Here is a 13,645-nt window from a genome sequence, read left to right as displayed (position 1 = left end):
CTGGCCTGTGCTTTTTAAACATGTTTGCAGTTGAAGGTGTTATCCGTGTTGAGAGTGAATGATGAGCAAGCTGAGGCACACAGGCCTGGGGACCCAACCTGGGGGCCCAGGTTCCAGGTTCAGGTGGCACAGTCCCAAAGAGCTCCCCTTTATCCACAGTCCCAGGCCCTCCCACCTTCTGCAGGGGGTTCCACAGCCTTCTTTATACTCTGAATGTGGGCTGTGTTAGTATGTAATGCTGGTTATAGCAGTGACAGTATAATTATATATTATATCTGTTATGTAATAGTAATGGTAATAGTAGTGATTTGCACGTGTGGAGCACCTGTAGGGTGCAGGCCTGCTGAGGACCTCATGCACGCTGTTGTATCTCATTATGTCAATGAGAAAACTGCTTTTGCTAATGGTAGTGAACTTTGTCAGTGTAGAACAGTAATCCTAGTTTTGAATGCAGATTTTGCTAACATTTTATTTCTAGTATGAAGAGCATTTATTTTGTTTTACAGTCATTAAAAAAAAAAGGAATACAGTCACGTGGTTCAAAAATCAAACCTAGGCAGAGACACACTGTCGCTTCCCCGCCCACGCCTTCCACCCATTTCCCACCTGCTGCCTCTGACTTTTCAGTCTCCTCTGTAACCTCCTTGTTCTCTGGAATGAGTACGCTAGTGGTAGCATGTTGCATTACTTCTGTTGCTTGTTTTTTTTTTTACTAACCATATATATTGGAGTATTTTATCAGAGTGTCGCTCTTTGTGTTTATAAAGCAGCTTAGTCTTCAGTGTGTGGATGTGTCTTTTATGTATCTTTCTTTAGTGAGTCTCTTATTGGTGGACACTTGGGCTTATTGCCACAGTGTTGCTATACAAATAGTGTTGAGGGTCGGGTGTGGTGGCTCACGCCTGTAATCCCAGCACTTTGGGAGGCCAAGGTGGGTGGATCACCTGAGGTTGGGAGTTTGAGATCAGCCGGGCCAACTTGGAGAAACCCCGTCTCTACTAAAAAATACAAAAGTTAGCGGGGCATGGTGGCACATGCCTGTAATCCCAGCTACTCGGGAGGGTGAGGCAGGAGAATCGCTTGAACCTGGGAGGCAGAGGTTGCAGTGAGCCGAGATCGTGCCACTGCACTCCAGGCTGGGCAACGAAAGTGAAACTCCATCTCAAACAAAAACAACAAAAACAAAAAACACAAATAGTTCTGCAAGGCCTGACCTGGGACATGTGTCCTCCATGTGTGCACGCCTGTGTGCCTGTGCACATGCACAGGTGGGGATGCATCTAGTGTGGGCTGGTTGTCACCAGATTGCTCCTGTACGTCTTGATTTCTCTCACCACCAATAGGGCTGCTGGCCTCCCAGCCTTGTGTGTGGGCTTTTGGGATTTTGCCTGCTTAGGCAGAAAGTGGTGACTTCGATATAGTTTGAGCGTTTTAAAATATATTAGTATTTAAGGGCCATTTATACTACTTTTTAGTGGGCTCTGTTGAAATGCAATGGAAATGGAAAAATAGCCTGTTCAGTTGCTTCATCATATCTGTTAAATGAGGTAATACGGTGTGGTACGAGATGGGGTTTCACTGTGTTAGCCAGGATGGTCTCGATCTGCTGACTTCATGATCTGCCCGCCTCGGCCTCCCAAAGTGCTGGGATTACAGGTGTGAGCCACCGCACCTGCCTGATTGGATTATTTTAAAGCATAACTCTGTCTTTAAAATATTTTAAGGCATTTTACCTCTTAATGATAAGGATTTAAAAAAAAAACCCTACAATATCATTATCCTGTTTTATAAGATTAACAGTGATTCCTTAATCTAACCTGCAGTCCATGTTACATTTTCCTGGACTATCTCAAAAATGCCTTTTTTAGATGGTAATTTTGAATTAGGACCTGAGCATGTTCTGCATATTGGCATTGCTTAATATATGCTTCCAGTCTCTTTCCCCAAACAGCATGGCTCCAGGCCCTCCTCTCCCTGTCTCTGATCATACCATTTTCTTTTTCAAAGAAGCAGGTTGGTTATTTTGGAGAACTTCACATTTTCTGAATTTGGTTGATTGCTTTCTCTTATTCTAGACCAACATGTTCTTCTGTTAGTTCCATTAATCTGCTGGTTAGATCTAGAGGTTTGGTTGGATTTGAATTCAGGCTCATTAGGGCGGTGTTATGTCTGGAGTCATGCTGCATGCTTTCTGTTGGCTCAGGAGGCCTGTAGTGCTGGGTGGCTCCCGCTTTAGTTCTGTGAACTAGACCAGGGAATTCATGTGTTGCGTGTCCTCTATAAAATCCCCACCAACCTTGCCCTCTGCTGTCTGGTTAGCAGGAGGTACAATGTGTACAGGAAGGACATAGTCTAAGCTTGACTTCTTGAACTGCCACCTCCCTTTAACTATTTTTCGTAATATTGAGTTGGTATCCTAGCACTTGCATAGGTGACCACCACTCAGGTTTTCTTTTTTTGAGTATTTTTATGAACTAATAGACTTTTATTGATTTGGTGTTTCTTTTCTTTTTTAGCTTTTTCCCTCTAATATACACATTTAAAGGCAGAAATGCCCTCAAGCATGCATTTAGTTGTATGTCACCAATTTTGATCTGCAGTATTTTGATTATTAATTGAACACATTTTCTAATTTTCATAGTCATTTTTTCTTAGAATTTTGGGTTACTTATGAGTGTATTTTATAATTTTCAAATATGTGGAGGAATATTTTTATTTTCTGTATATACAGTCATTTTTATTTTATTTTGAATGAATTTTTGAAAACCTATTTCTAATTTAACTGCATTGTAGTCAGCACACATGCTCTGTAACTTTATTTCTTTGAAATCTGTTGAGATTTGCTCTGTGGCCTGGCATGGCCCGATTTGATATTCGTGCTGCCTAGATTTTTTTTTAAAGCATTCTATATTTAATAGAATTTGTATATGTGGTATTAGTTTCAGAGCTAGATATGTATTTCTCCCATTGTGATTGTGGATTTTTTTATTTCTGCTGTAGTTCTTTCACACAGTTCTTTTCATTTTACCTGTTGATTGATCGATGGACTGATTCTGGTTTCTGTATATACAGAGTCATTTTTTACAGGTCAGAACTGTAGAAATAATGAGGAAGTGACACTTATATGCAAAGCTGATTTGGAGAACCATAATAAAGATGGAGGTTTCTGGACTGTGATTGACGGGAAAGTATATGATATAAAGGACTTCCAGACACAGTCGTTAACAGGAAATAGTATTCTTGGTAAGATTACACTTCTTATTTCCTGGTTAAAAGTTACAGCCTGTATCATTCTAAGCAGAGTATTTGGCTTATAAATGATTTCTTTAGTTTTGTGCCAGCCCCCGCATACTTTAATGTATCGGTGGCTTTGGTGTCTGTCTTATCAACAAATTGAGCACATTTGAAGAATTTCCTCTCATTATGCATTTTTGTTTTAATACTTGGAACTCATTTCAAGTTCTGAGTCGGCCCAGGCAACCCTGGGAGACAGTGGGAGGTCATTATACTCTGGTAACCCTCACTTTTGAGTTAAGCACCTAACTTATTTCCTACTCACTATTTCTCCTATAGCTCTCCAGGCAAGCTGAATTGAACTCACGTTGCTTTTTCCCTTTTTGTTTCAGCTCAGTTTGCAGGAGAAGACCCAGTGGTAGCTTTGGAAGCTGCTTTGCAGTTTGAAGACACTCGGGAATCCATGCACGCGTTTTGTGTTGGCCAATATTTGGAGGTGAGGCTGTATGCCTTGAGTGATGCAGAGGATAGCAGGGGATACCCTCTGTGTGTTTGTGATAGGAATATTTGGATCTAGAAGTACTGATATCTGAGTCTTTTGGGGGGCATTAGAGATAAATATAAAGATCCTTTAGAAGTTTTGTCATAAATGAATTTACATTTATTCTTGTTGAGATCTGTGATGTACTGGTCTTGAAAGATTGTTTTTTAAATGATCAATTGTGAGAAATATAGACAGTGTTCCACAAGAAAAGAGGTTAAACTTTGGTCTTATGTAGAAATTTGGAATGGCTTATTATCTTGAGGTATGTATTTTTTGGGAAGAACTATGTACAGGTGTAATTCTTTACAATAGAAATTTGTCCTTACTATGTATTCACGAACACATAGAATTTATATATTGGGATTAGCTTTCTAGGTATCCACAAGTAATAAAATGTATTAAATGCCATTAGGGCAGGGCTTAAAGCATTTTATGAAGGGGAGAATTAACTTTGCTGTAAATATCTTCTGTGACTGGAAAAGTTGAACTCTTGCTTTTTTCAGATTTTTGTTAGAATAAATTTCATTTCCTCTACATGTGTGGTCACAGTCCACTAATACTTGTCATCGAATACTTGTCATAGTTTTGTTGCCCAGTGTGTTCTTTGTGCATGTAACAATTCATTATACTTTCTGAAGCGTGGTGTACAGTCACTTTGGAAACTGATTCCTAAGGAATATTCTAGCCAAATCACGTATCTGTGCTTTAGTTTTTCTGCAGTTGGGCTGTGTGGTTGCTGCCTGCTTTATTGGGCATGTGGGTTTATGTGGTATCTGCTGTTACTTGGGCACAGAAATCTCGCTTATTTTTCCAAGCAATCAGACAATGAGGCAGTTTAGGAATTGAGTGTGGTATGATTTGATTACTAGTAAATTGATGTTGAAAATGTAAATAATCTTTACTAAATTGATGGGAACAAGGAAGTGTTTTTATTTTATTAGTTATCCTGGTAATGAGATATAATGGGAACATTTAAACTTATTGCCATTCTTCTAAAGAAATGTTTTTTGTTTGGAAATATTGAGTATTCTGATACATGGAGAATTATAAAGGGAAGCTAAAAGAGTTACTGACATTTTCCTGGAAGTAGCTGTGTAAGGGTACAGAAAAATCTTTTTGCATTAAATCCAAATTTGAATAAAAATGCTTAGAATTTAGTCACTTGTGATTATAAATAAACTACAGAAATTTCTGATTATATCCTTTTTTTTTTCTTTGAGACGGAGTCTTGCTCTATCGCCAGGCTGAAGTGCAGTGGCGCGATCTCAGCTCACTGCAACCTCCGCCTCACAGGTTCAAACGATTCCCCTGCCTCAGCCTTCCAAGTAGCTGGGGTTACAGGCACGTGCCACCACGCCTGGCTAATTTTTGTATTTTAGTAGAGACGGGGTTTCACCATGTTGGCCAAGATGGTCTTGATCTCCTGACCTCGTGATCTGCCTGCCTCGGCCTCCCAAAGTGCTGGGATTACAGGCGTGAGCCACCGCGCCTGGCCTCTGATCATATTCTTAAGACTTATACTGATTTACTCACAAACCTGCTTATTGAACAGTATTAATTACTGAGTTTCTGATGGGTGTTTTGAACAATAAGCTTATGAAAGACTAAAGTGTGATAGAAGCCATCCTAATTTGATTGTTCCTGAACAAACCCTACACCATAACAGCCTGTCTGAATCCGAGGGGTGCTCTGGATCAGGAAGTCACAGCAGTCACACTTCTGTGATTCCTTTAACCCAGGCACGCAGGAACTCAGCCCGGGCCCAGGAGACAGGCTGTCTCAGCATGAGGGAGAGAGACTCCACCATTTGCCATCTCATATCCGTGGGTGCTGAGCTCACACTGTCACTTTCAGAGTTTCTTGTGGGTTTATAGATTTATTGTGTGCTGTTTCAAGCTGGTTTTCTTTTTTTTGGAAATTAAGTAACTTGAAAAGATTAAGTGATTAATATTCCTGTTGCTGTGTCAGGGATCCCCGAGCCTTCTCTCAGGCTTGATGATTCACTAAAACGACTCAGAAGAGCTGTTATACTCACAGCTGTGTTTTTTTACCGCAAAAAGGATACAGATTAAAATTAGCAAAGGGAAGGGTGCATGGAGGGAAGTCCAGAGGAAACTAGGCACAAGCTTTGGTGTCTCTCCCCAGTGGCGTCACGTGGATGTGCTTAGCTCTCCCAGCAAGTGTGTCACATCATGTGTGAAGAAATGTTAACCGGGCCAGCGCACCTGAGCCTCGAGTCTAGAGTTTTTGTTGGGGGCCAGTCACATATGCAGGCAGTGCCCATGTGACTGACCTCAATTACTCAGACTCCAGTGCCCCAGTGCAAAAACAAGTGGTCCCTCGCAAGTCACATCATTAGCATAAACTACCTGGCCAGACCACTGCCACAAGGTCCTGGGTGTCAGGTATACCAAAAAACTTATCAGGCAGGGTGTTCCAAGGGCTCAGAGCTCAGCTCCTAGAAGAAGGACCAATCATGAAGGGACAGACCTTCCTTGGGAATTTGCAGGGTCTGAGCAACCCCGGCCTGCTATGTTAGCTCTTTACTGCCCAGGTGTATTATCATGTTGCTTATTTTTTATATTATATGCTGAGGAGATTTAGACCAAAAATTTTAAAAGAGATAAAATATAGGGAGGAAATTCCACATATCACAGTGAATTCAATTGATTCAGTTACACACTAACAGAACCACTGAACTGGACCAGGGCGGACAAGCCAGGAACTGTGGGCCAAATTCCACCTCTTGCTTGCTTTGTGTTGCCCATGGACTAAGACCTTTTTTTTTTTTTTCCAGTTTGAAATCGTTTTTTAACAATTAAAAGAAGTATATTATTTTTGACACATGAAAACTACATGAAGCTAAAATTGTAGCACCATAAATAGAGTTTTACGGGAGCACGGCCACACCTATTGCTTTATCTGTGGTTACTTTTTGTGCTGCAGCAGCAGAGTTGAGTATTTGCAACAGACTGTATGGCCTGAAAGACTCAAATGTTCACTCTCTGGCACTTGAGGAAGAGCTTGCTGGCTGCCGGGCTTCCCCTGCTTCGGGGCTTCTCCCCTCGTCGCACTCTCACTTTGTCTTTTTGTTCTGCCAGGGTGATCATTTCACTCTTGTTGTTGAGCATTGCAATTTATAATGTTGTTCAGATGTTTATTTGAATGAAATATTTGTCCTTCATGTAAATCTAAGTATTTCTTAATTTAAAATTAATATTTAAGTATATGATTTTTATAGTGAATGATGTTTTAAAACACAGTTCCTAAGAAGCCAGAATCTATAGATGATGAAGAAAAAATTGGAAATGGAGTGATTTAGAAGAAGCTTGCATTTTGCCTCACAGTCCAATAAATGTGGACAAGAGACCCATTGCAATTAAATCACCCAAGGTGCAGTATTTTCTGTGATTCTGAGGTTGGCTGAATAGAATCATAGCACATAGCAAAGGAATCCACAGTCTCGTACCTCTGTACCTGAGCATCCAGAGGGAGGGACGGGCGATTGTTAGAAATATGGCCCCAGTGATGCTTCATGAACTTGACTTATGATGTCTTGGTCAGAGCTGTAGCTGGAGAAGGGTTTCCTTTTATTTTTGGTACTAGATTATATCATTAATTATTCACCATTCCTTCCTTAAATATATTCTTTGTTCCAGAAACAGTGCTGGGCCCTGTGGCCATTAAAATGAACCATAACTTAACTTTGTATGCCAAGCTAGCCTGTTCCAACATATATTAGTATAGAGATTATAAATTCACTTATATTTATAGCATAGTTTTAAAACCATGTATTAATGACTAAATTTAACATTTTAACCAATTTAAACCTATGAGCATTATTTATATTTTACTTGAATAACTTTTAGAGCACAGTTTAATATTAAATAGGGTAGACAAATGATGAAAATGGTTTTCCTTTGTTAGGACAAATGGCAGCTGCTGTTGAGTACTGTTACAGGTGTTCACAAATACAAGTGGTTGAAGCAGAATGTGCAGGGTCTTTATCCGCAGTCTCCACTCCTCAGTACAATTGCTGAATTTGCCCTTAAGGTGGAACCGGTGGATGTGGAAAAAATGAGAAAGTGTCTACTAAAACAGGTAACATTTGATGAGAAATGCATGTCTGCATTGGGTAATATACATAACACTTAACTGTATGCATTGATATTTTGCAGTTGGAGAGAGCAGAGATTCGCCTGGAAGGGATAGATACAATTTTAAAACTGGTGAGCAAGAATTTCTTACTTCTATCTGTGCAGTACGTGATGTTTTGTGGATGGCAAAGACTTATTCCTGAGGGGATCGATATAGGGTAAAACGTTAGCATATTTTTTTCTTAATTAAGGAAGCTGTGGCAACGAAATGTTGTTCTGTAACAGTTAGAAGTCTGGCAGTGTCCCGAGTCAAATTCTTTATCTTTATTTGAAAGGGAACCTCTTACTGATTGTTTAAAGGATGTTGATTTGATCCCACCTTTTAATCGGATGCTGCTGGAAGTCACCTTTGGCAAGCTGTATGCTTGGGCTGTTCAGAACATTCGAAATGTTTTGATGGATGCCAGTGCCAAATTTAAAGAGTTTGGTGAGTCAACAGTTGCATCAATGTTATTTTATAGTTTGCCTTTAATTATATGTTGTGGAAACTTGCAAATGCCAATTTTTGCTTTTGAGAAGACTGTGTTTGTACTTTGTACTTGTATAATCTATGCTGCTGTCAGCTTTCTCAGATTTTAAACAAAACTTTAAAATTTAGCAGAAGACACAATGTTGAAGTACTCTAGTATAACATTTTTACATTTTTACATTTTTATGTGTATCACCACATATCCTAAAGTGTCTGTGTCCTATATTAATATTTATTTTCTGTATAGTTTGAGCATCTACAGAGAGTTGATTGGATTGGTTTTGTGGAGGAAAAGTGAGACATAACTTTTACATTTGAAATGGAAGGAATGGAATAGGGCACCAGTGTATTCAGAGAGCAACATGCTAAGTCCTGTAGACAGATGGAACGACCTGTGCACAGAATACAGGGGGTAGACCCATCGTGCAGCATGACAGAGCTGCCCACTCTGTGGAAACCACTGAAAAATAGTCAGAAGTTTAGAGTAATCACCCGTGCCTTCTGCGTTACGTTTATTCTTGTATCCACGCACAAGAAATGTCAGTGGGTGTCAATGCCTATTAGTCAGATGTTTAAAGTAATAGCCCGTGCTTTCTGCGTTACGTTTATTCTTCTATCCATCACAAGAAATGTCAGTGGGTGTCAATGCTTATTAGGTATCCAGCCGGTTCCCCTGCAAACCATCACCAATGAGAACGTGTCAGGACCGAGCCTGGGGACCATCCCGCAAGCCCGCTTCCTCCTGGTGATGCTCAGCATGCTCACCCTGCAGCACGGCACAAACAACGTCGACCTCCTGCTCAATTCCAGCACGCTGGCCCTCGCTCAGATGGCACTGCGCCTGATTGGTAGGTCTGCACCGGCTTGAGAGCCTTTGGGAAAACGTCAAGATTTTGCTTTGATTTCTTTTTTTTTTTTTTTTTTAAGCTTTTTGTAAATTATGGTAAGACACAAATAGCAGAAAATGTAGCGTTTTAACATCGCAATTCAGCGGTATTAAGTATATTCACAATTTTCTAGAGTCATCACCACTGTCTAGTTGTAGAACTTTTTCATCACTATAAATACACCCCATTTAGCCATCAGTCCTGACTCACCCTGCTCTCCAGCCCCGATAGTCACAAATCTGCTTTCTCTGTCTATGGATTTGCATATCCTGGATATTTCATATAAATGGAATCATCCCATTTGTGGCCTTTGTGTCTGGGTTATTTCATTTGGTATATATCAGTACTTTATTTTTATGGCTGAAAAAGATTTCATTGTATGAATATATAACATTTTGTTTATTCATTTATCTGTTGATGGACATTTGGGTTGGTTTTGCCTTTTGACTTTTGTGAATAGTGCTGCTAGGAACATTTATATACAAATACTTGTTTGAACACTTGTTTCTAGTTCTTTTGATTATACACCTAGGACTGGAATTACAGGGTCATATGGTACAACTGTGTGTAACTTACTAAGAAACTACCAAACTTTTCCACAGTGCCGTATCATTTTTACATTCCCACCACCAGTGGGCAGGATTGCAGAGTTCCAGTTTCTCTACTTCCCTGCCAACACTATTTTTTGTGGTTTTCTTTTTTTGTTTGTTTTTTTGGATTAAGGCCATCCTAGTGGGTGTGAAGTGGCATCTCATTGTGATTTTGATTTGCATTTCACTAATGACGAATGACATTGAGCTTCTTTACATGTTTGTGCTTGTTGGCCATTTGTATATCTTCTTTGGAGAAGTGTCTATTCAAATCCCTTTCTCTTTATTTTTTATTTTATTTTTTTGAGACAGAGTCTCACTCTGTCGCCCAGGCTGAAGCACAGTGGCACGATCTCAGCTCACTGCAACCTCTGCCTCCTGGGTTCAAGTGCTCCTCGTGTCTCAGCCTCCCGAGTAGCTGGGATTACAGTCACACACCGCCACACCTGGCTAATTTTTGTATTTTTGGTAGAGATGGGGTTTCGCCATGTTGGCCGGGCTGGTCTGGAACTTCTGACTTCAGGTGATCTGCCTGCCTTGGTCTCCCAAAGTGCTGGGATAACAGGCATGAGCCACTGCACCCAGCCCCTTTCTCCTTTTTAAATAGGGTTATTTGTCATCATCTTGTTGTTGTACCAATAAATGCACTATAGAAGTGTACCAAACATTTAAAGAAGAATTAACACCAGTCCTCAGACTCTTTAAAAATTTCATGTATACTAGACCTTCACAGATCTGTAGACCTTTATCAGATATATAATTTGAGGGTATTTTTTCCTGTTCTCTGGATTGTATTTCCTTTGATAGAGTTTTTTATTTTGATGAAGTTCAATTTATCTGTTTCTCTTTTGTCATCTATGCTTTTGATAACATATCCAAAAAGCCATTTCCAAATACAAGGTTGATGAAGATTATCTTCATATTTTCTTCTGTAAGTTTTATAGTTTTAGCTCTTATATTTAGATCTTTGGTCCATTTTTAGGTAATTTCTTTTACGCAGTGTGAGGTAGGAGTCCAGCCTTTTTCTTTTGATTATCTGATTGTTTCAATACCACTTGTTGAGGACTGTTCTTTCCCTGAAGTTCTCGGTACCCTTGGCAAAAATCAGTTGGCTGTAGATATTTAGGTTTATTTCTGGACTCTCAATTACATTATCACATTCTATATGTTGATAATTATGCAGGTACCACACTGTTTTAAACATTGTAGTTTTGTACTGTTTTAAAATTGAGAAGTGTGTTTTCTTAAGATTATTTTGGCTACTTTGAGTCCCTTGCATTTTCACATGAACTTCAAGGCTGGCTTTTCCATATCTGCAAAAAAGACCATTGGGATTTTTGCTAGGGATTGAATCTGTAGATTGTTTTGGGGAATAGTGCCATCTTAACAATATTAACATCCATTCTCTGAATGTGGAATGTCTTTCCATTTATTTCTGTCCTCTTTAATTTCTTTCAGCAGTATTTTATTGTTTTACAGTTATCAGGGTAATAATGGCCTCATAGAATGAACTAGGTAGTGTTCCCATATATTCTGTTTTTAGAAGAGTTTGAGGATTGGTGTCAATTCTGCTTTAAATGTTTGTTAGAGTTGACCAGCTAAGCTTTTCTTTGTTGAAAGTTTTTTTTTTTTTTTTTTGAGACGGAATCTCACACTGTTGGCCAGGCTGGACTGCAGTGGCACGATCTCAGCTCACTGCAAGCTCCACCTCCCAGGTTCATGCCATTCTCCTGCCTCAGCCTCCCGAGTAGCTGGGACTACAGGCACCCACCACCACGCCCAGCCAATTTCTTGTATTTTTGGTAGAGATGGGGTTTCACCATGTTAGCCAGGATGGTCTCGATCTCCTGACCTCGTGATCCACCCGCCTCGGCCTCCCAAAGTGCTGGGATTACAGGCATGAGCCACCGGGCCCAGCCAACTCATTTCTTCTTTTACTATTTATCATCTCTTCATCTTCATGGGTGCCTGAGCATAGGTCATTCCTAATAGCAGAGTGATTCAATGTCAATGGAAGATGGGGAAAGGGATTATTGGATAGGCAACTGATAATCCTTATGACAGTGTCTTGCTTTTCAAAATATTGACTTGGAATCTGAGGTCTCTGGATCATGTGTATTCCTACCTCATCCGGATATTGTTTTTCTGAAGAGAAGGAACATAGAAACTGCAAAGCAGCCCACATAGCTTTATCTGAGTTCATCTTCTCGCAGGACTTTGCTAAAAGTAGCGATAAGAGCCACTTATTACTGCATGTCATGTTTTCAACATTTTCTGCCATTTTCTTTAGTTTTACAGTCTCATTAGGCATATAGTTCATTTTTAAATATACATCAAATGATGGTTTAACCAAATGGTTATTATTTCTTAATGCCAGCTCTGTCTTGTACCATATGAAACTTATCCAACTGCTTTCTGACTACCTTGTTCAGCCACATTTTAGTTTGCATTACTATCAACACCTCACTTCTAAATGATGCCTCTTTCAAGAATTGTGTTTAGTAAACACATAAAAAAGTATAACCTTAAAACATATCTGGAGGAAGACAGTTCATGGCCGCTTCTGGTGGCTTCATACTCATTAAACAAATGATGATTGTCTTCCATTCTTAGGATACCAGAAATAGAAGATTGCTGGTTGGACTTCAGCCTACTCTTCCTCATTCTAAAGAAGTCAACAGAAGAATGGTTGACTTTTATCTCTTGATTTACTGCTTACAGACAATGAATCATGCCTATTCTCACTGGCCAAAGCTATTGCAAGAGTGGCTATGACAATTAGTTTTTTTTAGCTGGAAATATTGGCACACTTCAGTAATACAAGGATCATTCAATAATTAGGAAGGGGAGACAACATACTGAAAACACAACATGTTCCCATCACATACCCATGTGTACTCACACACTGTGCTTCATCTTCTGCTATTATGAATGAATGTTTAGGCTTCTATATTATGCTAAAACTTCCCCTTTTATACTATATCCCATACCCACATTCACATTTGGTCTACATGGATATAGCTCCTGTGATTCTGTCCTCTTTTGGATAATTCAGGTCTGCTTCTCCACTAGGTTATATAAATCAGCTTAAAAATAAACAACCATTATAGTACAAATCCTGCATCAAAACATGTTTATTATATAAATATCCTCTATCAGCTCATGTTTAATTTCTTTTTTATTTTGAGATGTCTAATAAGGTGGGCATTAGACATATGGCTGTTTATATTTAAATTAATTAAATATAATTAAATATTCATTTTCTCAGTTGCACATTTTAAGTGCTCAGTAGCCACTAGTGACTATCATACTGGATAGTGCAGATTATGTAATATTTTCATTTTGTAGAAAAATCAATTATACGACCATATATAATGAAAATATGCAAGTTTCTTAACACCTGAAGATAATTAAATAGTACACATCAAGACGTGGGAGACACAACAAATGTTCAATGCAGAGGAAAAATTACAGCCTTAAAAGCATAAATTAGAAAAGAAGAAAGTTGAACTCTAATGAGTTTAGAAAATCAGCAAAAGAATAAACACAATGATTGTAGGTAAATAATAAGAAAATACATTCATAAAATGAAAACTAGGCCAACAAAGAGGATCACCAAAGCCAAAAATTGGTTTTCTAAAATTAGTGATAACATTTATCAACCTCTTCAGGCTTATCAAGGAACAACAAATGTTACACAGAAAATAAATATTAAGAATAAAAATGTGTTTAATGGCATACTTAGTGATTAGAAAGAAAACGAG

General features: G+C 39.1%; 1 protein-coding gene across 3 annotated transcripts in view; it reads left to right on the top strand.

Annotated features, from left to right (window-relative positions):
* Positions 1–3,133: 3,133 nt before the first annotated feature.
* Positions 3,134–13,645, top strand: part of LOC134759383 (putative HERC2-like protein 3) — a 42,904-nt gene continuing 32,392 nt past the window's right edge. For 2 of the 3 annotated variants that reach the window (XR_010137333.1, XM_063716512.1), the window contains exons 1-6: positions 3,134–3,243; positions 3,627–3,730; positions 7,042–7,171; positions 7,957–8,007; positions 8,211–8,362; positions 9,061–9,252. Coding sequence is in view for 1 of the 3 variants with exons in the window: in XM_063716512.1 (XP_063572582.1) it covers positions 8,266–8,362; positions 9,061–9,252 (289 nt within the window). In the remaining 2 variants the exon portion in view is untranslated. The remainder of the gene's footprint in view (positions 3,244–3,626; positions 3,731–7,041; positions 7,172–7,956; positions 8,008–8,210; positions 8,363–9,060; positions 9,253–13,645) is intronic. The other variant, XR_010137334.1, reaches the window with a different exon arrangement.

This window comes from Pongo abelii, chromosome 16 (assembly GCF_028885655.2).
Source record: "Pongo abelii isolate AG06213 chromosome 16, NHGRI_mPonAbe1-v2.0_pri, whole genome shotgun sequence".
Taxonomy (NCBI): Eukaryota; Metazoa; Chordata; class Mammalia; order Primates; family Hominidae; genus Pongo; species Pongo abelii.
Note: the sequence above shows the minus strand (reverse complement) of the source record. Positions and strands in the feature narration are given on the sequence as shown.